The sequence below is a fragment of the Haliotis asinina genome, chromosome 1, assembly GCF_037392515.1.
Source record: "Haliotis asinina isolate JCU_RB_2024 chromosome 1, JCU_Hal_asi_v2, whole genome shotgun sequence".
Classification (NCBI taxonomy): domain Eukaryota; kingdom Metazoa; phylum Mollusca; class Gastropoda; order Lepetellida; family Haliotidae; genus Haliotis; species Haliotis asinina.
Window position 1 is genome coordinate 31484564 of NC_090280.1, and position 23835 is coordinate 31508398.

The 23835-nt window shown below is 38.3% G+C and overlaps 1 protein-coding gene across 1 annotated transcript; it reads left to right on the forward strand.

The window, feature by feature from the left end:
* The first annotated feature begins 246 nt into the window (after window positions 1-246).
* Window positions 247-23326, forward strand: LOC137278519 (uncharacterized). Its single transcript, XM_067810900.1, has 9 exons — window positions 247-378; window positions 5391-5726; window positions 11214-11504; window positions 13454-13786; window positions 14659-14802; window positions 19782-19802; window positions 20705-20830; window positions 21798-21845; window positions 22691-23326. The coding sequence occupies exons 1-9, from the start codon at window positions 321-323 to the stop codon at window positions 22738-22740; spliced, it is 1407 nt and encodes a 468-aa protein (XP_067667001.1). The 5' UTR covers window positions 247-320; the 3' UTR covers window positions 22741-23326.
* The last annotated feature ends 509 nt before the right edge of the window (window positions 23327-23835 follow it).

A 23835-nucleotide genomic window follows, 5' to 3' on the forward strand; every position in this document is an offset into this window, starting at 1 on the left:
CGCCATGGTGCACAGAATGCAGAAATGGGCTCCACAACATGTATGTGTTGTTCCATATAGGGAATCGAATGAATGTCTTTGGCGCCTGCCTTGCGCTGCCCCTGATACATGTGTAGTGACACGCTGCAGATGAACTCTGTATTAGTCTCTATAGCTACAAAGTATATGACCTCCGGAACAAAGCAGGATATTCACTTCCGGGTCGTCAGGTCAGAACACATTCATAGCTGTCTCAAACTGACTTGTACTGACACCATACATATTAGATGTACAATATGGGTGGGACATATGCGGTTAGGGTTTAGTGTGCTGGTAGGAACATGGACCTGAAAAATGTTTTAATCACCGCGTTGATTCAAGCTATCTCATGTCAAGGCCGTGAGTATATGAGTATATGCTTTTCGCTTCTATCACTCTCTCTCTCTCTCTCTCTCTCTCTCTCTCTCTCTCTCTCTCCTCTCTCTCTCTCTCACTCTTTCTCTCTCTCTCTCTTTCTCTCTCTCTCTTTCTATCTCTCTCTCTCTCCTCCCTCTCTCTCTCTCTCTCTCTCTCTTTCTCTCTCTCTCTCTTTCTCTCTCTCTCTCTCCTCTCTCTCTCTCTCTTTCTCTCTCTCTCTCTTTCTCTCTCTCACTCTTTCTCTCTCTCTCACTCTCTCTCTCCTCTCTCTCTCTCTCTTTCTCTCTCTCTCTCTCCTCTCTCTCTCTCTCTCTTTCTCTCTCTCTCTCCTTTCGCAAATTCGATAAAAAAATCAGCTCTGTCCTAGCTGTGCATATTGAAGTACGTGACATAGCTAGGTCTTATATAATTATTCACTTTTGAATATGCTCTTGAATGTTATCAGTCAGTATCAGTATGGTCATATTCCTAGAAAAGAGGTTGCAGGCGCGATAGAGCCAGCATACCAACGGCCATACCAAGGGGGTGAGGGGGCTGGAGGGGAGAGAGGGGAGGATTGTACACAGTAGGGGTGTCCTTCCACCTAACACAGTTAATTTTCCAGTATGTCTTTCGGTCATTGTGAACACATATTAAACAGAATTAAACATACGTACGTCTTTGCGTACGGCTGTTATGGTATATGATGAAAATTGATGCAGAACACTTTCCGTGTCATCTCCAGATGAACCCCATGAAACTCACACCCACTGACTTGATGTTCCGACTAAAACGTGCAAAAGGCATGCATTATTACTGATATTGTCACTAGGTCCGTATTAACGTATGAGGAAAGACTGTACGTGGGACTAATCACGATAATTAAATTCAACTTGTGAAAGTCAAATGTGCATGTGCGTTGTTATCGATAACTAGAACATGACCCGTCAGTGTTGAATATTCACAGGAGAAATTAACTTCCTGTACATTCCAGAACCATCCATATTCAAGCAGTTTCTGCCATAATATCGGTTGTATTACATGACGCAGAAATAATAGTCACGACGATATATTGCCAAAGTATTGAGTGCTTAAACTGCGATACGATATAAGGGTGGCGATACGATACTAAAATGTTTCTTTCTAACACCAACTATAAGACACGTTAAGATCAAAACAAATACTATGAAAGTATTTTGACAAATTCTACCAACTTCATACAATGTTCATTCGGAAACGAGATAATTAAGTTTGTGCACGGACTTATGAATGTTGATGACATGCGAACGCTATGTCTTTTACAACTGCTGACACACGAAATTACTGCACAGGCATTGAAACAAATATTCACTCTAACAAGATAAAAACATCAGCAAGAAACGTGTATTAATGTTGATTTTGTTATGTAAAAATAGATCAAGTGATACTTTGTTACAGAATATCCATATTCATTTCATTATTAGATTTCGGCGACGATATAAATAAATATCACATAAAAGTAAGCGTTCATGTTTATGACTTCTACTTAAGAACTAAAAAAACAGAGTTGCGTTTCTTTTGCTGTTCAAAATATAATGCAATCATAATAGCTCCTGCGTTACCGGAGCAAGATCATACGAAAGCCTATTGCTGAGATTTTTCTCGTTACTTCAAGTTTCTTTCAAAAACTTGTAATTTCGAGGATTTTTTCCTTATTTCAATCATTTTTTCGTTCCTTCGATTAATTTCTCGTTACTTCGAGTATTTTCTCGTCGCTTCGAGTTTCAGTCAAAAACTTGAAATTTCGAGTATATACTCGTTGCTTCGACATTTTTTTCTTAATTTCTAAGTTTGATGAATTTAGCATGTACAGTTTAGGAGATCTGCTCCGAGCAAGATGACATCCTCATAGTCAGCCTAAGTCAAGTGTCCATGGATACCGCAAAAAACAAAATTCATATCTTTGTATAACCATCAAATGGCACATCTATGGATCATGCTTGATATGTGTGCCAAATTTGATGAAGCTAGCGTGTATAGTTTAAGGAAATCTGCACCGAACAACATGACATCCTCATACCCACAGCTTAAGTCACATTTGAGTGGAAACCGCAAAATATTCTTAGCTGGGTTTAAACCCCAAATGGCAAACCTATGTATCATGCTTGATATGTGTACCAAGTCTGATGAAGTTATCACAAATAGTTTAGGAGATATGCTTCGGACGGTATCGATCTCCCAAAAGACAGACCGCTTAAATCAACACATTTCATATTTGGTTGCACAAGACTTAATTAAGCTGTACCCTTGAAAATTGTAGTACGTGCCCTGATAAAAAAGACAGCATTAGTTTTTAGAAATGGTTATACGACCTCTGGCCATATGAAATCTAAAGTGTTATTGAAAATGTTCATTTAATATTTTCAAGAAAACTGCTTCGCGTAAAGAAAAGTGCTCGCCATTACAAGCTGTCTGGAAGGAAACCAACACGTACCGATACTCATACCAAAATGGTGTACTTTTTGACTAAACTGACTATAGTCAAATGCTCAAAGTTATCTAATATATGGTATCATTTCTTAGTTAATTCTTAGTTGCGGTTCACTCCCAAAAGACAGATCTCCTGTAAGATAGACTCAGTGTGTACACTAATTAGCTCAGCCATGCTCTCCACCCTATTCAATTGATGAGCTTACCCGGAATCAGTACATTGTATAGTGAGTACTGTCGTAACTGGGTTTTGGGTGTTAGTAAACCCTCTTACCAGTTACCTGTTACGACGACCGTTCTGCCTTATTGGGGGTGCTGCCAGCTCTGGTGGCATACTCGCTTGGTCTGTCCGGGGGGCTACATCTAGGAATAACTGGTCTGACGACCGGGATTCCTAACTAGCGCATATCATTCGTGTACTGGCACTGAGGCATACAATGAATAACTCAACACAAGTTTCTATACTCACATCGGTTTACTCGATCCCTCTCTTCATAACAATTGATCTTGGCCTGGACAGGGTAGGGCAAGCTCTCGGGATGTGAACGTTCTGCTGTCTCTTCAACCCGCACCGCACCTCGCACCTTTTTAGTGCTGACGGTATCTTTTTAAGGTGTTCGAGCCTGCTCCACCCTTGTCACATGACCCTCTACAATCTCTCTGATTCGTTAGAAGTTAAATCATTCCATGGTCTCATGTCGCACCTCGTGATTGGAAATCTCCCTTAATTCTAATCAGTGACTCAGATTTAATTGCTACTTGACGAATCTGTTCTGTTCAGTTGTTCGACATTTATTTCCCTTTTCCATCCCTTAATATATTACCCAATAGTAATAGCATTGGTGCTATGTCGAACTAACCGCAAATCTCAATGAAAGATGTATAAATCGTTTCTTGTATACGATTGCAATTTTCACCTTATAACAGTACAGTGAGTTAGACCAGTTTGTACAATCATGAAAGGGATTTCATTACACAATGTGTGAAAGTGCACTTATTCCAGAACGTTATCTTAAATTAACCTTTCAAAATAGAATATCTCTGACAAAATTTAGGACAACAAATCATAGGTTATCAATCGAAACTGGGCGCTGCCTGAATATTTTGAAAGTAAACTGACTTTGTAATCTTTGTAGTCAAGCCATATGTGACGAACTCCGTGTTTTACTAATTTGCCCACCACTTGTCGAACAACGAATATAAATTTTTTTAAATATTTCAGAGTGAATCCCTTTATCTCTACATGTATTTTTCTCATGAAATGTGATTTATCACCACTCACTCTCAAAGTATCCAAATATATGAAACAGTATGCCTTTTCATATGATAGCATGTACATATTTTAATTATATTTATATATACTTGAATCTTCTGTTTCACCTCTTGTGTATTTGAGCAAAGAATAACAATTCTGTTCTGTTCTGCTACCGGTCACTGCAGAGTATAGTAACAACACATTCCCATCTCTCTTAGTTTACTTGTAATATATAGAGTGTAAAAGTATTAGAGAACTGAGTTGTTTCAGAAGTTGAGAATGTTCTCAAGCACTTTATTTGTACCTTTAATGCAATAGATCCTGATATGAAAATCATAATTCATTACATGAATTAAAAGTATAGTTTATACATTACATACCTGGGCACATGCCATTATTATCAGCTTAATTAAGCCTTATGCAAACAACCATGAAGTATATTGTTTCAAACGGTCTGTCTTTGGTGAGGTCTGCCTTTGGGGAAGATACCCTGGTTTGCAAGGGTGCGCAACCTCCCTATTGAGCTGAAATTTTGTTTTATGACCACTGAAACTCGAGTGGTGTGTGTGACTATGAGGATGTCATCTTGCTCGGAGCAGATCTCCTAAACTATACATGCTAAATTCATCAAACTTAGAAATTAAGAAAATAATCGAGGGAACGAGTAAGTAGTAGAAATTTCAAGCTTTTTAAAGAAGCTTAAAGTAAGGAGAAAATATTCGAAATTTCAAGTTTTTGAAAGAAACTTGAAGTAACGAGAATATTCTAGAAATAATGAGAAATTAATCGAAGCAAGGAAAAGAAAAAATAACTGAAACAACGGGAAAATACTCGAAGTTACAAGAAAATTACTGAAATAACGAGAAAGTATTCGAGGCAACGAGTAAATAATCGAAGTAACGAGAATTGTCTTTGAAAAAAACATTTTATGCTACAAAAGTGGCAGCATGTTTTTTGTTAATTAGGCTTTCGTATGATCTTGCTCCGGTAACGCGGGAGCTATTATAATTGCATTATATAATGAACAGCAAAAGAAACGCAACTCTGGCTTATTTAAGTTCTTAAGTAGAAGTCATAAACATGAACGCTTACTTTTATGTGATTTAATTTTGCTGTTCAGTATACTATCTCTAATTTCAAAACAGTAGGTTTATCACTTAAGCATGGCATTTCCACCCAATAACGTATCCGCGTAGAAGCTGTCATTGTCTGAGAAATTATATGTTCAAAGCAGACAAGTAAGGAATACGAAGTGTGTACGTTATTGGAATACATGTTTTATATATTACAGAAAAATTAATCATATCACAACCGAGAGCAATTGTCGGATCTCGTGTAGAGCTCGTGTGTGAGCAGCCTGGACAAGGATGGAGATGTGACTGGCATCGTGACGGTGTACCAGCCCTCACTGTGAAGAAGACAAGTCAAACCCCATGTGGAGTGGACTGGTACATAGATTATCCAGCAAATACGGAAGTGATTTGTCAAGCAAACAGTGGACGTTTCCTGCTGAGGTTCCACAAGTCTACGATTGAACTGAACGGCACAATATGGGACTGCAAGATTGATGGTTCAGTTGGCAGCAACAATGTAACGATTTCATTGACAAAGGAAGGGGAGAAGAAAGGTAGTTCGAACAATGTCTTCAATAATAGTTGTATTACATTTTTTATTCAATTCAGTTGGATGAAAGCATTAATGTTTAGAAAAAGTTTTAAGTGAGAGACAACGTACATAGAAAAGGAACACATACAAGATTATTGAACACATGCAAGATTGATGGTTCAGTTGGTAGCAACAGGGTAACTATTGCATTAACAGAAAGGATGAAAGGTACATCACATATTATGCACAATATCAAAATAGTGAGTGAGTGAGTTTAGTTTTACGCCGCACTCAGCAATGATCCAGCTAAATGACTACGGACTGTATATAATCGAGTCTGAACTAGTCAATCCAGTGATCAACAACACAGGCATCGATCTACGCATTCGAGAAACGTTGTTAGTTATGTTTCACCTCTGAGACACATGAACAAACGAGCAGCTCAGATTGGTTTTACACAAGGAGTCGTGTGCAGTACAACCTAAAGACCAGCATGTTTGGTCGCTTGTTTTACGCTGCACTTAGCAATAATGCACGTATATGGAGGCGATCTACAAATAATCAAGTCTTGACAGATATGATGACATGTGATAACCAAGTCAGCGAGCCTGACCACGCGATGCCGCTGTTCGCCTCTTACGACAAGCATCGCTACAAAAATGACTTGTTTTCCAGAAACATCCGTAATGTGGGTAATTGCGGAATCCAGTTGGTTTCCATTCCCTGAAACTCACTGAGTTCCCAACTAGATTCCATTTTGGAAATGTGATTTTGGTATTTCTGTAAATGGAAACCAAAATGAAACTATGTTCGGGGGTTTCTTGTTGGTTTCCATACCTGGAATTTGCAACTCTCAGATCTCACTAAATGGAAACCAGCATAAAAGTAGAAAATGTGTAATTGTCTACCATCCTGACATCCAGTTGGTATCCATTTAGTAAAACTGGGTGACCTAGTTTCCAAATAGAATCCATAATGGATACTCTAAGCTCCGGTGATGGAAACTGACACGAAGCTATGGTCATGTGTTGGTTTCCATTCGTGACTGAAACTTAGCTTTCACGAGGTTTTATAATTCAATCTGAATGTGCCTGGGGAAGGAATAGTAGATTCGTATCATTGCTTAGATGAACAAGACAACAAAGTAAATTGTTGACGCATCATTCTGTGGATATCACAATATTAAATATGGCTTCAAACTGATGATACAAGAACAAACTATACACATTTTTCCTTCACGTTCTTGTTTATTTGTAATGTAATGAAGCATCATATTCCAACTACTATGCACACAAACTTCACAATAACCGTACTAAATATGCAAATGGTGAAAGGACGAATGGCTATAAATGGCCTTTGCCCAGCTATGTGCGCGAGGCACACTTAGTTCCGTTTCTCTAGATTGGAGTGAATGGGGCAAGTCCAGGTTTCGGTTGTCTGTTTTGTCAAATTGAGGATCAGACGCTTTCCTTATCTGAAAAGAAATAATAAAACAGTGATATCTATATACAAGAATAAAAGGTGAGTTGACTCTGCATAGAAACATTGCTCAAACTTTTATTATATATTAATTATAACTTATTGGATCATTGAGTTGTGTACGGGCTTGTATTCCTTTCAGTAAATATATTGTATAAAAATAAATAAAATTAAAGCCACTTCAGCAATAGCAATAGTTCAGATATATATTAATAACTAAAAGGTAAATGATGCAATATATAAAAAAAACAGGCTATAGACTGCCAACTCCTGGGAATGTGAAAGAGTATAAGCATTTAGGAAGATTAGTATAAGTCATTAAAACAATTGTCAGTTCGGTACTTACATGATGATATTTATGCAGAATATACGTGAATTATACAATAAACTGAGGCAGTGCGTAAAGTTTAGCGTTAAAAGCATTTATAGTTGGCATACCTTGACACTGAGTTCAAATACTTGACAACTAATCAGTGTCAAGTCATTAGTGTGTCGGGGTCCGTGTGTCGGCTTCATTGAGGCAGTCCCCACTTAACAGGCTCCTATTATCAAAATTAGCTAGCTGTAAAAACAATAGAACTTACCTGAGTCAGCTGTTGACAGAAAAAAACCGGAAGTAATGAACCGGTAATCCATGGGCACGCGAACTCGTAACATTTTATAAAAGCAACAGTTTTATGTACTGAAGTGGTCGTTTTCAGTCTTTGCCTTAAAATCACATCCAAATGTGAAGGATTTCGTGCCTGCCAATCGAAAAAGGATCAGGTATTTCTTATTACCCACAATGCCCCTACGCACCGTTGCCGCCATTTTGTCACTTGATCCCAAGTTGTTTTGAGACGACTATTTTGAAAGCAGTTCTCACCCGGTATGTCCAGTAACGACGACAAGGAAGTCAACACAGTGCAGTATTCCTACGTTTGCCCGTGTTATCTGATTCAAGAGACTGGCAATGAGATTTACAATAGAAGCTTTGGAGATTCGGATACGTGAAAAATTGAGAACAGCAGCAGTCGTCGATCACAGCGGGAGAAAAGGAACATTCCACGATCTGGTCAGGTACAGTGTTGTTTTCTTGAAATAAGCAATAGCACATGTTATTCGTAATGTTTAACGTAAATAAGTCGCTACTACAATACATATGAAATTTTAGACTTGGACCTCGGTAAACAAATGCGTGTCGAATTCTTAGCAAGAGAGATGTATCGCTTCTATCACTCAGCACTCGGTTATTTCAAGAACTCAATATTACTGTGATTTGGATCAGCTCACACACGATTAAAATGGTTCAATGTGTTAATGAATGAAAAAGTATCTTTGCAAGAAAAAAATAAATCACAAGTATCTGTAGTATATTATTGCTAATGTGCTTGTTACGACTCAAAATAACTTCAAACGTATTTATAAATACAAATATTTATTTAAGAAATCCTTTTCACATTGCTTTTGATATTTGCACGTTTGAAAACAATGTAGTCGGGGATAGTGTGTCATTTTGCATTTATAGGTTAGGGATTCTCTGACCAGATTTGGTGCATTGTTTGTGTGAAATTTCAAAATTGAAATTTCACAATGTTTTCAAACTAATATTGAATATTTTTATATTATTGATTAATGAGATAATATAGATTTGTCATCTGATGTAAGTAGTGTTATGCTTATCATATCAAGATTTAACGAACTCTGAATGAAGAAATGTGAATTGTGTTAGTCCTACAGAAAAGGTTACGAAGAGTTTTTGATATAAAGAATATATGGGTATACAATGATGGATTGCCAACCCAAAATAGTATATGAATTTGCTGACCTGGATTCTTTTCAGCTAGCATATTCTACACTTTGCAAATTGATATTTATTCTTTTTATTCGACACTTTTTTGTTATCAAGAGTGCAATATGACAAGTTCCCGACTTTTTTAATCGATGCATTTCTACGTTTCCAGCATAAAGGAGGGCAGTGTTGGAAAAACTGAAGAAGGCAGCCGGGACCAACTCATTTTCACATACAAAAGGTATGTATAACCTGAACCGTCCAGTACATAATGTACATACAACATAACCAAATAATGTATATCCTAGGAATCAGTAAAAATGCATGCCGCATGCCACTATTCTTGTAACCTCCAACTGGAAACATGTTTCACTTATAGTTATGCATCATGCACATGTCTCCTTTCAGAAGCTTTTTGACGGGTTTGGATGAACAAGATGGATCACTTAAGAAGGTGTGGGGAAAGCAGAGGCCCACGGCTTGTACGCAAAGAACGGCAAAACGTTCAGAGTAAGTAAACGTATTCTAGTCATTTTACATCTTGCAGAGATTACAAATGTTAAGGAACCCTTTAAAATATCAAGTTAATTTGGATTCTTTCTATGTACATTCAAGGAATTTCAAAATGAACACTGTTTAAAAAGTGCAATTTATCCTTTGAAAGATACAGCTTAAAAAGTTTTAAATATTATGCAGCACATTATGCTGCAGCGTATGCTTGTGACCCCATATTCATAGCTTGTCTGCCTGAATGACTCCACATTATTGGTTAAGTAAACATGTCTTTTCACAATAACGAATAAATCGTAGTTCTATACTCATAATGTGCATTGTAAGTAACATTCAGAAAATAAATTATGGCTTTCAAAGGCGAATTTCTTTATGTCTCTGCACTCCATCATATATCAATAAGCTGTTCTGCGATTGAAACTTGTCACATGCTCAGTTTATACTTTTTGATCTCTTCGCTTATCGGACATGGGGTTCAGTGTATTTCACCTCAAGCAATGTTTGACCGTTTTCTTTTCTCTAGCCATGGATATCTTAGACGAATGCTTGTTTGTACTGATAGTTTGTTTTCTAAATTTCAGAAGCTGGAAAGCAGGAAGGCTGTGAAACGATTGACTGGCCGGAGGAGAAGAAGCACACAGTTCTTCCTCTCTCGGGGAAAGAGCTAACATTTTTCAAACTAGGAAGCCAAGTGATATGGGCTGGTTTACAGTGTGTATAAGAAAAATATTCTGTACTCACTGCTAATTATTCCATTGCTTTTGTTTCATGTACTACCTTGAATATTCCGAATATTATTTGTTTACAAACATATTGTTGAATATAAATAAACTTTTAATGAATTTGTGTTTTATTCTGTTGTTAGTCATCCTGAAGCCTTTTACCATTATGCAATTGTATAAAATACCTGATTTGCTACATGTGAGACATGAAACAACATTCTTTCCGGAGGACCTGGTAAAGGGCCGACACGAGCAAGTTTCAGTTCATGGAAACTAGGTATTAAACTAGGTTGGAAACTACAACACGGAAACCGGGTTGAAACCTACAGTAACTCATACATGGAAACCAGGTTGAAACCTGCAATAAATTCATACATGGAAACCAGGTTGAAACCTACAATAAACTCATACATGGAAACCAGGTTGAAACCTACAATAAACTCGTACATGGAAACCAACTGGATCCCGCTTGGAGGAGTGGGTAATGAAACGAACTGGAAACCATCCTGAAATGGTGCAGTTTCAGTTGCATGGAAAACAGAATGAAACTATAGGAAACTCCCTGGAAACCAACTGGAAATGTTGGTTTCCATGACGTTTCTTCTCGGTTTCAGTGTTCCGGAAACCAGCTTATTTTTGCTGTGCATGGGTTACTGAAGATCTTCACAAGTCATGACTTTAAAGAACACATATAGTCCGTAGTTTAGTTTATGAAAGTAGCTCTTTGCGTTTCGAGTAAAATATCCAGCAAGGATCCCAGATATAAGATAAGAGATCAAGAAGTTCGGTATAAGTGTGTTCGTGAGTAATGTGGTTTAATAACTAGCTTGAGCTGGCCGTCACAGTATCCGTAAAGGAGAAACAGTTGCCCCTGATTTCATGGATTTTAATCTTAACTACTAACCGGGCGCAGTTGAGCCGACTGAATACAGAAGTGCATTCCACTTTGTCCTAAATCAGATATCTAAATGCAAGTGCAATCTAGTCTTGTCTTTTGACATGTAAAAACACTTTTGTGCAATTTTAGCTCGACCAGAGGTAAATGTCCTCATAAATACCAACGCCCTTGTTGATGGTGGTAATGTAACTCTAACGTGTGACGTTAGTGGAGCTGCTAACGTCACAGACATCACCTGGAGTCAGTACTGGAAGGACGAGCTCATAAGGAAAGTCAATGCTTCTTTCTCCTCGCTGCATCAATTCAATGTCTATGGGGCAACGTATGCGGATGAGGGCAACTATACCTGCAACGTCACAGCTCTGGATCCAAGTGAAGGAAAGATCTTCCTCTCTGGATCTGTACAGATACTAAGAAATGGTAAACACTTTCAAAATGTGGGTTTATATAAAGTATATGCCTCTTCTCATAAATACGTTGTTTTGACTAGTTGATTGTCTATATATGATAAATGCCTGTCATTGACAAAACACCACAAACAAGAGCAACAACAAGACAAGACGTTTTCTACCTCCTCAAATGAAAAGCATGTTAAGACGACGATGAAGAGCTCCACACACTCGACATTATTCGGATTCCTGACGGGAGATGAAGGGATGCCGAGCGTAATCTTACGTTCACGTAAAATATTTAAATTCATTGGTCACTGACGCGTTAACAAGTTGGAAAAAATATTACCCGCTGCCACGTATCCGCAAAACTCTCCTCTGAAAAGCTGTATCGCTAGCGTAGAATGACGAATACAGGACACGGAGTTCGAAACCCCTTCTACACGCTCTTCACTATGTACACATATGAATATGTTTCACCATTTTAAAAATCCAGCCGAGAGGCAGACGCCGTTTTTCTTACATGTCGTATAGTCGGTAGAGAGCTTATCGATATTCAGAATAAACGAAAATGATATTTTGTATATGCAACATGGCGACAAGATAATACTATGTAAACGTCTCTGTCAGGTAAAACGTGCTGATGTGCTCCTTTTTGTAGCAGTACCGCCCCTCGCCTACAGGTTCGGGTGACACTGCAACAAAAGAGGTGTACATCAGACCGAGTTACGCTCGACAGAAGCATACTATAGTGTCTACCTCAGTGCATACACTTTAGCTTGTGTGTCACGCTAAGGAGCTTGTGTGTCACGCTAAGGAGACGAACATAAGGATTAGTTTACGTCCCGGGTTAATATTAGCATTGTACCATTTCGCCTTTTGCTCTCAGCATCAATGTGTTTATGAATATATATGAAAAGAAGAAAGCCAAATATAGCCAGAAAGGTAGCCGGATTGAAGGCGTTTTTTCTCTAGATCTATTGAGACGCTGGCACGTTGATCTAATATTCCTAACCTTACTATACTTTTTTGTCATCTGTGACACTTTATTAAAAGTGTATACAAGATATTTTTCAGTTACGGCATATGTTCTTAATACATTATTTTTCACACGTGCATGGGGCAGGATTAGAAAGATTAGCATCAGCTCGTAAAAAGCTCAAACTAAATGAGCATATGTGAAATCAAGGATAATTACAACATATATAGTCTCCCTGGTGAAATGAACAATTCTTTAATGATTGTCAGAAGCACTGCTTTTCTTTGCACCCATGTAAGACAAGTGACTTTAAAGGCCATTATTTATCACATGGTCATACAAGGTCTCACCTGGTTCACTTCTATCCCTCTGTGTTACAACTTAACAAATCATTTAAAATAACTTTCAGCTTAAGTGTACCTGATGAGTTCACTGGTCACGCGGGGTCATGGTTTGATGTACCTTTGATGTTTGTTTATGTTCCCTGAGCCCGAAAGGCAAGGGGAACATAAACAGACATAGAGGGTACATCAACCCATGGACCCGAGGGCCCAGTGAACAACGTATTTATCTTACCTGAACACCTCAATGCTAATTTTAAACTGTTTGAAGCATGGGTATTGTATTGTACACTTTAGACAACCTATGTGAATGCCCTTTCGTAATATTCACGGGGACACCATTTGTAAGTTTGAAGAAAAACAGATTTAGTGTTATCTCCCTCCTATCGATTTGCATTCGCAAAACATCGGTAATTTCCGTGCATCATTAGTGATTCAATTTTATGCGAGATAAATAAGGACTTCCAAGAAGTACCGAAGAAGTTGTCATTGGCAGCGTGCTGTACTTTGAAATGTACCTTGCTTGTACACGGAGTACATTGAAAATACTGGAAGAGCGCTTCGCCAATCAGAATGACAGAATGACATTTACGTGTGAAGTAAGATAAGCATATTTCTAGCTAAGGGACGCTCGTGTACTAGCCTATTTCTGTTTTATAGGTCCCCCAGTTTTCAAGCGACCAGAGCACAGGATCATATCCGCATTCCCAGGTCAAGATGTCAGCCTCTCCTTCCAATATATCTCCAGTTCTAACGATGCAAATCACACTGTCCTCCACAACAAAGATCCTCAGAGGTTCCTGACCTGGACAATTGGTGCCCAAGTTACTTTTCGTGTAAACAATGTCACACTGAAGAGAGAAGGGTTCATGGTGAATTTTACGGTGAACAACGTAACAGACCTCCAGAGTGGAACTTATTCCGTCAAGACATGCAACGATTTTGATTGTGCCACATCGGACTCAATACAACTTCTTATTTCTCGGACGCCACGTGTGTTTACTGACTTTCAGTGATCCATTCACAAAATAGATTGTATACTACAAACAAGTATGGGAACACCTTGAAATCTGATAGTCATATATATACTGAAATGTATGAGATAATTTTTACTGTCAGGTAAATGCAACTTTTTATGTCTTCTACATGCACTAGACTGTTGTGTTTGGGCGTTTGAATCAAACATGGTAAGAACGTGTTTCAGCTGTTTTTCGCTGTTTGGTACGCAACTAATACTGAACCGGTTTACTGATACTGATCATCACTGCAAGTTCTTACATGAAGTGCCCACGAAGTTGCATTTGCCTTATGTTATAAATAACCTCACCACGTTTCAGTTTGTAGGGTGTCCCCATACATTTGCAATACACACACACACACACACACACACACACACACACATATATATATATATATATATATATATATATATATAGATAGATAGATAGATAGATATAGATAGATAGATAGATATAGATATATAGATATAGATATATATGACGGAAACACGGAAACACTAGTGCTCGTGCATACAATGGAAGCTGTCAAAACCAGCATCTGTCCTATCCAGCAAGTTGTCAACACCGGCATAAAATCTCAGTCCTATTCGAATCTTGCACATTTATCATCAGCTCTACGATCCGGCCCTTCGTCTAAACTGGATTATTTTTTAAGTTCCCACTGAGTGACGGTTTAGACAGCTTCCACTGTATTGAAGTGAAAATACATTTGGTATCATTGGTGTCAGTTATTTCCAAAGCACGAGGTAACAGTTAACAGTTTGCGAGCTGACCGTATGCTGTCTTTAATTCATACCTCCCTAACAACATTCATATGGTGCTCAGAATCCGTGTATCATTCTGCAGATCCAACCACACCCAACAAAATAGCATCAGCCTTCAACTTCCTGATTCCGTTGAGCGTTGGATGTGCCCTGTTAGCTGTTGTCGTGGCCGGCATCATCATAACTCTGAGGAAACGCAGTCATCGAAAGTCGCTTGTCAATGGTGGTATGTTTATCATTTTAGGGGAAAAACGTTTTCGTAATTTCCTGTATTCCTAGATATAGTTTCACTTAATTTGTATTCCTAGAAATAGGTACTTTGAGTTTGTCTGTATTCCTAGAAATAGGTATTTTGAGTTTGTCTGTATTCCTAGAAATAAGTACTTTGAGTTTGTCTGTATTCCTAGAAATAGGTACTTTGAGTTTGTCTGTATTCCTAGAAATAAGTACTTTGAGTTTGTCTGTATTCCTAGAAATAAGTACTTTGAGTTTGTCTGTATTCCTAGAAATTGTTATACTTAGTTTTCTTTATTTATAGAAAAGAAAGTTACACTCAGTTTGTATGTATTCCTAGAAACAGTTTTGTTTGTATTCTTAGAAATAGGAACAGTTTCTCTGTATTCCTAAAGTAATGTCGGAAATAGAAAAAAATGTTTTTGATACTCCGTATCACTAAAATGTACACAATTCCAACTAGGATATGTCGAGATAACCCACAATGGGCGTCCAGTGGGATGCGTAATAGAATATCCAGACAAGCATGTTTACTCGTAAAATCGTGCAAAACATAGAATAATGCGAATAGCTGCTGAAAACAATTGTTGATGGCAAGTAGGCCGCTCAGCCAGATATGACGTCGGACCGCCGACTCACCTGCAAGTGCCGCCTACGGTCACAAGGGGGCATCTCAAAGATATTTTACACTTACTTGTGTGTATTGAATATGTCTCATCTATTGATGAACATCCTACTCATCTTCCTTTCATAAAGTTTATGTTTACATATCTAAAAGAGTATGATACCCATACGAAAAACTTAAATCAGCCATCGTATTAAACGGCATTTGTAAATAGCTATGACGTGCCGTTTCATTTTCCTAAAGGATTATCTTATCTGAGCTGATAATCAGCATCTCTTTCACCCAGCCGGGGGGTGGGGTGGTTGCAACATTGCAACAAACACATCCCACAACCCGCGAGAATGTCCAAAACGTTAGAAAACTGAGTGTGTCAGTATTCTGTGGCATAGTTAATACTACTAACAAAAAGTATGGGAACATCCTACAGTTTGATAGTCATGTATAAACTTACACGTGGGTTGTCATTTATGAGCTAAGGTAAGGCCCTATGTTGTGCTTCAATCCCCAGGGAACCGATTCGTAACTGCCAGTGTCCAGTTGCCACAAGCTGCATGAGAAGTCTGTCTTCCACATGCAATAGTCTCTTGTGTTTAGGTGTTTGAAGCAAATATGGTGCTGGTGTGTTTCTCACCACCCTTGCTTTTCGCTGTTTGGACAAGGTACTATTTCACTCAAACTCAACGAATATTCGTTGCAGTGTTCGTACATGCGTCACTGCAGGTTCTAACATGTCATTTAAAGTACCCATTTAGCGCACAAGTGTTGCACTAACCCTAGTGTATAAATGACCTCATAACTATTAAGTTTGTACATGACTGTCAAATTTTAAGTTTTTGCCTCTATAATTTTTTTGTAGTATACTTTGTTTCCTTAAATTTTTAGAAAACTTTACACTTAGTATTTTTCTACTCCTAGAAGTGGTTAAACGTCGTTTGTCTTACTTCCTAAAGTGAGTGAGCGAGTTTAGTATTACCCCCCTTTTAGCAATATTCCAACAATTTCGCGCGGGGTACATCAGACATGAGCTTCACTCATTGTGTCCATGTGGGAAATCAAACCCATGACGACTGAATACCTAGACATAGCTACCCGTGGTTTGTCTGTGTTCCTAGATACTTTTAAACCTAGTTTTCCTGAAGTCCTAAAAAACGTTACACTCAGTCTGCCTATATTAATAGACAACGTTACACTCAGTCTGCCTATATTCCTAGACAACGTTACACTCATTTTGCCTATATTCCTAGACAACGTTACACTCAGTCTGCCTATATTCCTAGACAACGTTACACTTAGTTTGCCTATATTCCTAGACAACGTTACACTCATTTTGCCTATATTCCTAGACAACGTTACACTCAGTTTGCCTACATTCCTAGACAACGTTACACTCAGTCTGCCTATATTCCTAGACAACGTTACACTCATTTTGCCTATATTCCTAGACAACGTTACACTTAGTTTGCCTATATTCCTAGACAACGTTACACTCAGTCTGCCTATATTCCTAGACAACGTTACACTCATTTTGCCTATATTCCTAGACAACGTTACACTCAGTCTGCTTTTATTCCTAGACAACGTTACACTCACTTTTCCTATATTCCTAGACAACGTTACACTCAGTCTGCCTATATTAATAGACAACGTTACATTCAGTCTGCCTATATTCCTAGACAACGTTACACTCATTTTGCCTATATTCCTAGACAACGTTACACTCAGTCTGCCTATATTCCTAGACGTTACACTCAGTTTGCCTATATTCCTAGACAACGTTACACTTAGTTTGCCTATATTCCTAGACAACGTTACACTCATTTTGCCTATATTCCTAGACAACGTTACACTTAGTTTGCCTATATTCCTAGACAACGTTACACTCAGTTTGCCTACATTCCTAGACAACGTTACACTCAGTCTGCCTATATTCCTAGACAACGTTACACTTAGTTTGCCTATATTCCTAGACAACGTTACACTTAGTTTGCCTATATTCCTAGACAACGTTACACTTAGTTTGCCTATATTCCTAGACAACGTTACACTCAGTTTGCCTACATTCCTAGACAACGTTACACTCAGTCTGCCTGTATTCCTAGACAACGTTACACTCAGTTTGCCTATATTCCTAGACAACGTTACACTCAGTTTGCCTATATTCCTAGACAACGTTACACTCAGTTTGCCTATATTCCTAGACAACGTTACACTTGGTTTGCCTATATTCCTAGACAACGTTACACTCAGTGTGCCTACATTCCTAGACAACGTTACACTCAGTTTGCCTATATTCCTAGACAACGTTACACTCAGTTTGCCTATATTCCTAGACAACGTTACACTTAGTTTGCCTATATTCCTAGACAACGTTACACTCAGTTTGCCTACATTCCTAGACAACGTTACACTCAGTTTGCCTATATTCCTAGACAACGTTACACTTAGTTTGCCTATATTCCTAGACAACGTTACACTCAGTTTGCCTACATTCCTAGACAACGTTACACTCAGTTTGCCTACATTCCTAGACAACGTTACACTCATTTTGCCTATATTCCTAGACAACGTTACACTCAGTTTGCTTATATTCCTAGACAACGTTGCACTCATTTTGCCTATATTCCTAGACAACGTTACACTCAGTTTGCCTATATTCCTAGACAACGTTGCACTCATTTTGCCTGTATTTCTAGACAACGTTACACTCAGTTTGCCTATATTCCTAGACAACGTTACACTCAGTTTGCCTATATTCCTAGACAACGTTACACTTAGTTTCCCTATATTCCTAGACAACGTTACACTCATTTTGCCTATATTCCTAGACAACGTTACACTTAGTTTGCCTATATTCCTAGACAACGTTACACTCAGTTTGCCTACATTCCTAGACAACGTTACACTCAGTCTGCCTGTATTCCTAGACAACGTTACACTTAGTTTGCCTGTATTAATAGACAACGTTACACTCAGTTTGCCTATATTCCTAGACAACGTTACACTCAGTTTGCTTATATTCCTAGACAACGTTGCACTCATTTTGCCTATATTCCTAGACAACGTTACACTTAGTTTGCCTATATTCCTAGACAACGTTACACTCAGTCTGCCTATATTCCTAGACAACGTTACACTTAGTTTGCCTACATTCCTAGACAACGTTACACTCCGTTTGCCTATATTCCTAGACAACGTTACACTTAGTTTGCCTATATTCCTAGACAACGTTACACTTAGTTTGCTTATATTCCTAGACAACGTTACACTCAGTTTGCCTACATTCCTAGACAACGTTACACTCAGTTTGCCTATATTCCTAGACAACGTTACACTTAGTTTGCCTATATTCCTAGACAACGTTACACTCAGTTTGCCTACATTCCTAGACAACGTTACACTCAGTTTGCCTATATTCCTAGACAACGTTGCACTCATTTTGCCTACATTCCTAGACAACGTTACACTCAGTTTGCCTATATTCCTAGACAACGTTGCACTCATTTTGCCTATATTCCTAGACAACGTTACACTCAGTTTGCCTATATTCCTAGACAACGTTGCACTCATTTTGCCTGTATTTCTAGACAACGTTACACTCAGTTTGCCTACATTCCTAGACAAGGTTACACTCATTTTGCCTATATTCCTAGACAACGTTACACTCATTTTGCCTATATTCCTAGACAACTATACACTCAGTTTGCCTATATTCCTAGACAACGTTACACTTAGTTTGCCTATATTCCTAGACAACGTTACACTCAGTTTGCCTACATTCCTAGACAACGTTACACTCAGTTTGCCTATATTAATAGACAACGTTACACTCAGTTTGCCTACATTCCTAGACAACGTTGCACTCATTTTGCCTATATTCCTAGACAAGGTTGCACTCAGTTTGCCTATATTCCTAGACAACGTTACACTCAGTTTGCCTATATTCCTAGACAACGTTTCACTCAGTCTGCCTGTATTCCTAGAAATCGTTACACTTATTTGTCTGTATTTCCAGAAACATTTACACTGATTTCGTCTGTATTCCTAGGCAAACTTACTCTCAGGTTTCGTGTATCCCTACAAACAGTTACACTTAGTCAACCGTGTAATAATGACTTTCATGCTTTGTGAAACCGATCTTTCATATTTATGATTCAATCTTCTAAGACTAATATAAACCTTACATACGAACTTTTGATCAAAACAACAAAAACATACACAAATGATGTCCATGCATCAGATCAATCATTTCTTTTTAAAATAACACATGTTGCATAAGTCCTTCCAATGATTATTTATGCATCGGATGGCTAAAAATATTACTGGCTTTTTATTCTTATCTCTTTCAGGAGCAGCAAACATCATGACAGGTACAAAGTCAATCGTTCTATCTTCGAACATTTAAACGTATGCTCCGTTGGAAAACATGTAGATATGTTTTAAGCGTGAACAGTATAGTGATTACGAATTGTAATCCCACGATTTATAAACTGACAATCGCACAAAGGCCCAGTATAGATAGATAGATAGATAGATGGATGGATGGATGGATGGATGGATGGATGGATGGATAGATAGATAGATAGATAGATAGATAGATAGATAGATAGATAGATAGATAGATAGATAGCACAACCATAATAGATATGTTGTCATCATGAATATGACGTTACAGCGAGTGACGTAAAACGTAGTCACGGGTAACAGTAGGGTTGCTTTTGTGACGTCATCATGTTTTTGCCATCATAGTTTGGAACAATAGAGGGGAACATGCATCCATTATGGTTTCAGTGCACAAATACAGTAGGAAAGATTGCAAATTATACTTTTGAATTGAGCTTAGGTTTAAACACCTTTGTGAACATTCGTTCTTTTTCCATCCGTAATTGTTTATCATTGTTGACCAGTTGATAAAACGGAAAGATGGTAAACTGGCCATTTCCGCATTCATCAATGTGTTTTTTCAAGTTTATATATCGCGCATCCGGATCTCGAATTTGGTATCTGTGTACAGTGACTCGGTCCTTTAGTTGCATTCCAGTTTCTCCAATATAATGTTCACCACACCCAAAGAAAAGTGTTTAAGTTTAGTTAAAAATTTCAATTTCAATAATCCAGAAAAAGACTGGTGAAGATATTTTTGCAAAGTTATTTTGTTAAAGCATTATAATTTACGAAAGATGGTCAGTAAAGACTGTATATTGAATTTCAAATATCATATATAATATGGATTTAGTAATATAGTATTCTCATGTAATATTACACGTTGCAGTTGCAGAGAACGACCTGTATGAAACTGCCAGTCGTATCAATGACGATGACGTTGCCGACACTGTCAATGAGGATGATGTTGCCGACACTTCTGTAGACGATGCTACGTTCAGGGGATCTGTAGTAGGTTGGTTTTGTCATGGATGGTTACAGTAAACGCTGCTTATAACGAACATGTTATATATCAAACAGACACATATAATGAAGTGGGTTTTTCTTGCAACAATATTCAGATGCGTTTAGAGAACAACGATTATAAGTGATTAAGTTCAATTTTACGCTGCATTCAGCAATACCCCAACTATATGGCTGTGGTCTGTATATAAAATCTAGTCTGGACCAGACAATCCAGTGATCAACATCATGAGCACAGATCTACGTAGTATATGATATGATAATATGTGCCAGTCACGTCAGCGTGCCTGACCACACGATTTCGTTAGTCGCCTCTTGCGACACTCATGGGTTACTGAAGATCTAACCCGGATCTTCAGGTGAGATCATTATGAACATCAAAAGTTTAATGTATATCCATTTTCCAAACGTCCCCATCAAAACTCCACACACCAAAACCCCGTTCCCGTGTTACACTTTCATGTTGTTTTTCATCTTCGTTTCATTTTGTCATGTGCGGAGGTCGATGCTCATTCTGATGATCACTGGATTGTCTGGTCCAGATTCGATTATTTACAGACCCCGCTGTACCATAAACAGACTGCAATAACATTCATTGAGATATTCCGCTATAAGAACATACACTGGTGAAACGTAAGCACTCTCTTATATATCATTTGTGCATGCGCGCACACATCACTTTTGCCCATCGTCTGTGCCGTCATTAAACAACTGACGTCAATGCTTGTTTTACAGCAAAAATGTTCATGAATAAAATGGAAAATAAAGATATTTTTACATATTCATCCTCGGGAAATACAAAATTTCACACTTATTCGTATAAGTCGTATGGCACACTTGCTCGCTGACTAATCTCTATATATGATACAGGAAGAATTATATATCACCCCTAACTTCTTGCACTGTCAGCATCTCGTTCACGTCGAACAGTTTAAGATCTGTAATCTGTTGTGTTTCAGTCATGCAGGAAAACGAACTGTACGAAAAAGGCGACGATGGTCAAACAGGTAAATCCATTTAACATATCGAAAAGTTCTTAACATGAGGTCCCATTAAATACAGAAAGTTTACTTCTGAGAATAGGTTCTGACAGAAATAAGGATAGACAGAGTATACTTTTAAGAAACACGATGAGCAATGCGGAAAAGAAAATGAGGCGTGACTATGTACTAATTATGCTCTAAAAGTTTATTACGCTTACAAGTCACTACAAAGCAATGCTCATACAATGGCAGTGCAAACTGCAATAGCAGTGTGATAAAACAAACCATGATTCTAGCAGTACCAGTGAATGGTAAAATAGCCAACCGGTTTAGACTGTACTAGAATATCCAGTTAAACTTTCTTGACCAGTTTTGACTCTCAGACCAAAGATACTATAATCAAAACACACTGGACGTGTGTGTTCCACATGCTATAGTCTGTTATGTATGAGCGTGTGTTTCAGCACCCTTGTTTTTCCGCGATTTTCGACAATGTTTCATTTCAATCAACAAATGATGAATAGGTTGCTTCTGTACATGTTCTTTCATATCGTTTAAAGTGCCCGTTAAGTGCACTGACTTCTACCGAATATCATCTGAAGCAATGTAACACAACATAACCTCATCACAACTGGTAGGTAAACAGATGCAGAAGTTGGTTGGGACAGTGGGGTAGCCTAGTGGTTAAGGTATTCCCTCCTTGTTACGCCTAAGACCCGGGTTCGATTCCTCACATGCTGTTCCCCGTCGTAATAGTGCTGGAATATTGTTTAAGCATGCTAACATGGAAGTTGGCTACTGGGTGATCATAAGCTGATTCTTTAATTTGTAGCTTAAAATACTGTAATTCGTCACAACTTCTGTTTTAGTGCAAATAATGGACACAGCTGATATCTACTCAGAAGTCAGAAAGACATGAGGATGAAGCAATTCTACATGAAAGAGCAACCACAATCCAGCTGGAAACTTCTACCGGAACTGCCCGACTCCCAATAGCACCCAATACGTATCTATTGTGAATCAATTCATCTCAACTGTTGTGCCTTTTGTACATATCGTGTAATCAGTTCCCTTACATTAATGTTATCCTGCGGTCTAATTCGCGCTAAGCAACAAGCCACATATGTGGTCGCGATCTGTAAATAATAGAATATGGACCATACACTCCTGTGATCAGCATCATGAGCATCGGTCTACGCAATTTGGATACGATAATACGTGTCAACCACGTCATCGAGCCTGACATCCAGATGTGGTATCTTACGACAAACATGGATTAGCGAAGATCAATTCTAACCCAGATATTCACGAGTGTCTCTTTTATAGCAGTTGCTTACTACTTGTTTATAGGTGGCGAAAGCAGGACATGTGTTCATGTATTTATTAATTTTTTATGTCACAACCAAACAAGCTTAATAATGATGCGTCTTATCAAAATGATAATGTACAAACATGATGTACATATCGTATTGACGTATGGCTCTGGTAATAAAACTTGACTTATCAAACGTCATGGGCAGGCTTTTTTCTTTGCTATCTAACGCCACACTACGCCATTTTCCATATGTATGATGGGGGTCTCTAAATTAACCAGACAATCCAGTGTCTGATATCAGGATCATCGATCTACGCCAACTGGATACAACATGTGTCAGTCCGGTCGAACCAGACCACCTGATCCCCTTAGTCGCCTCTCAAGCATTCGTTGCTGATGACCAGCTCTAGCCCGGATCTAACCTGGTTAGTTCAGCGGAGGAGTTGAGGGTCATCGGAGGAGGGGATGAGATTCTTCTTTGGACAGGAAGTATTGTGTGGATGAACCAATATATGCCAAAATGAATGTCAGACATCAACAAACTAAAACTGCGTAGTAAAACCTGAAAACAATTTCACTAAAAAGTTACAAACTCTGTAAAACCGTTGCTATGCAATCACAGAATCACAGAAAGACTGCACCCTTACTAACCAAAATGACCACAATGAGACATGTAACAATTAGTAATCAAGGTTAATT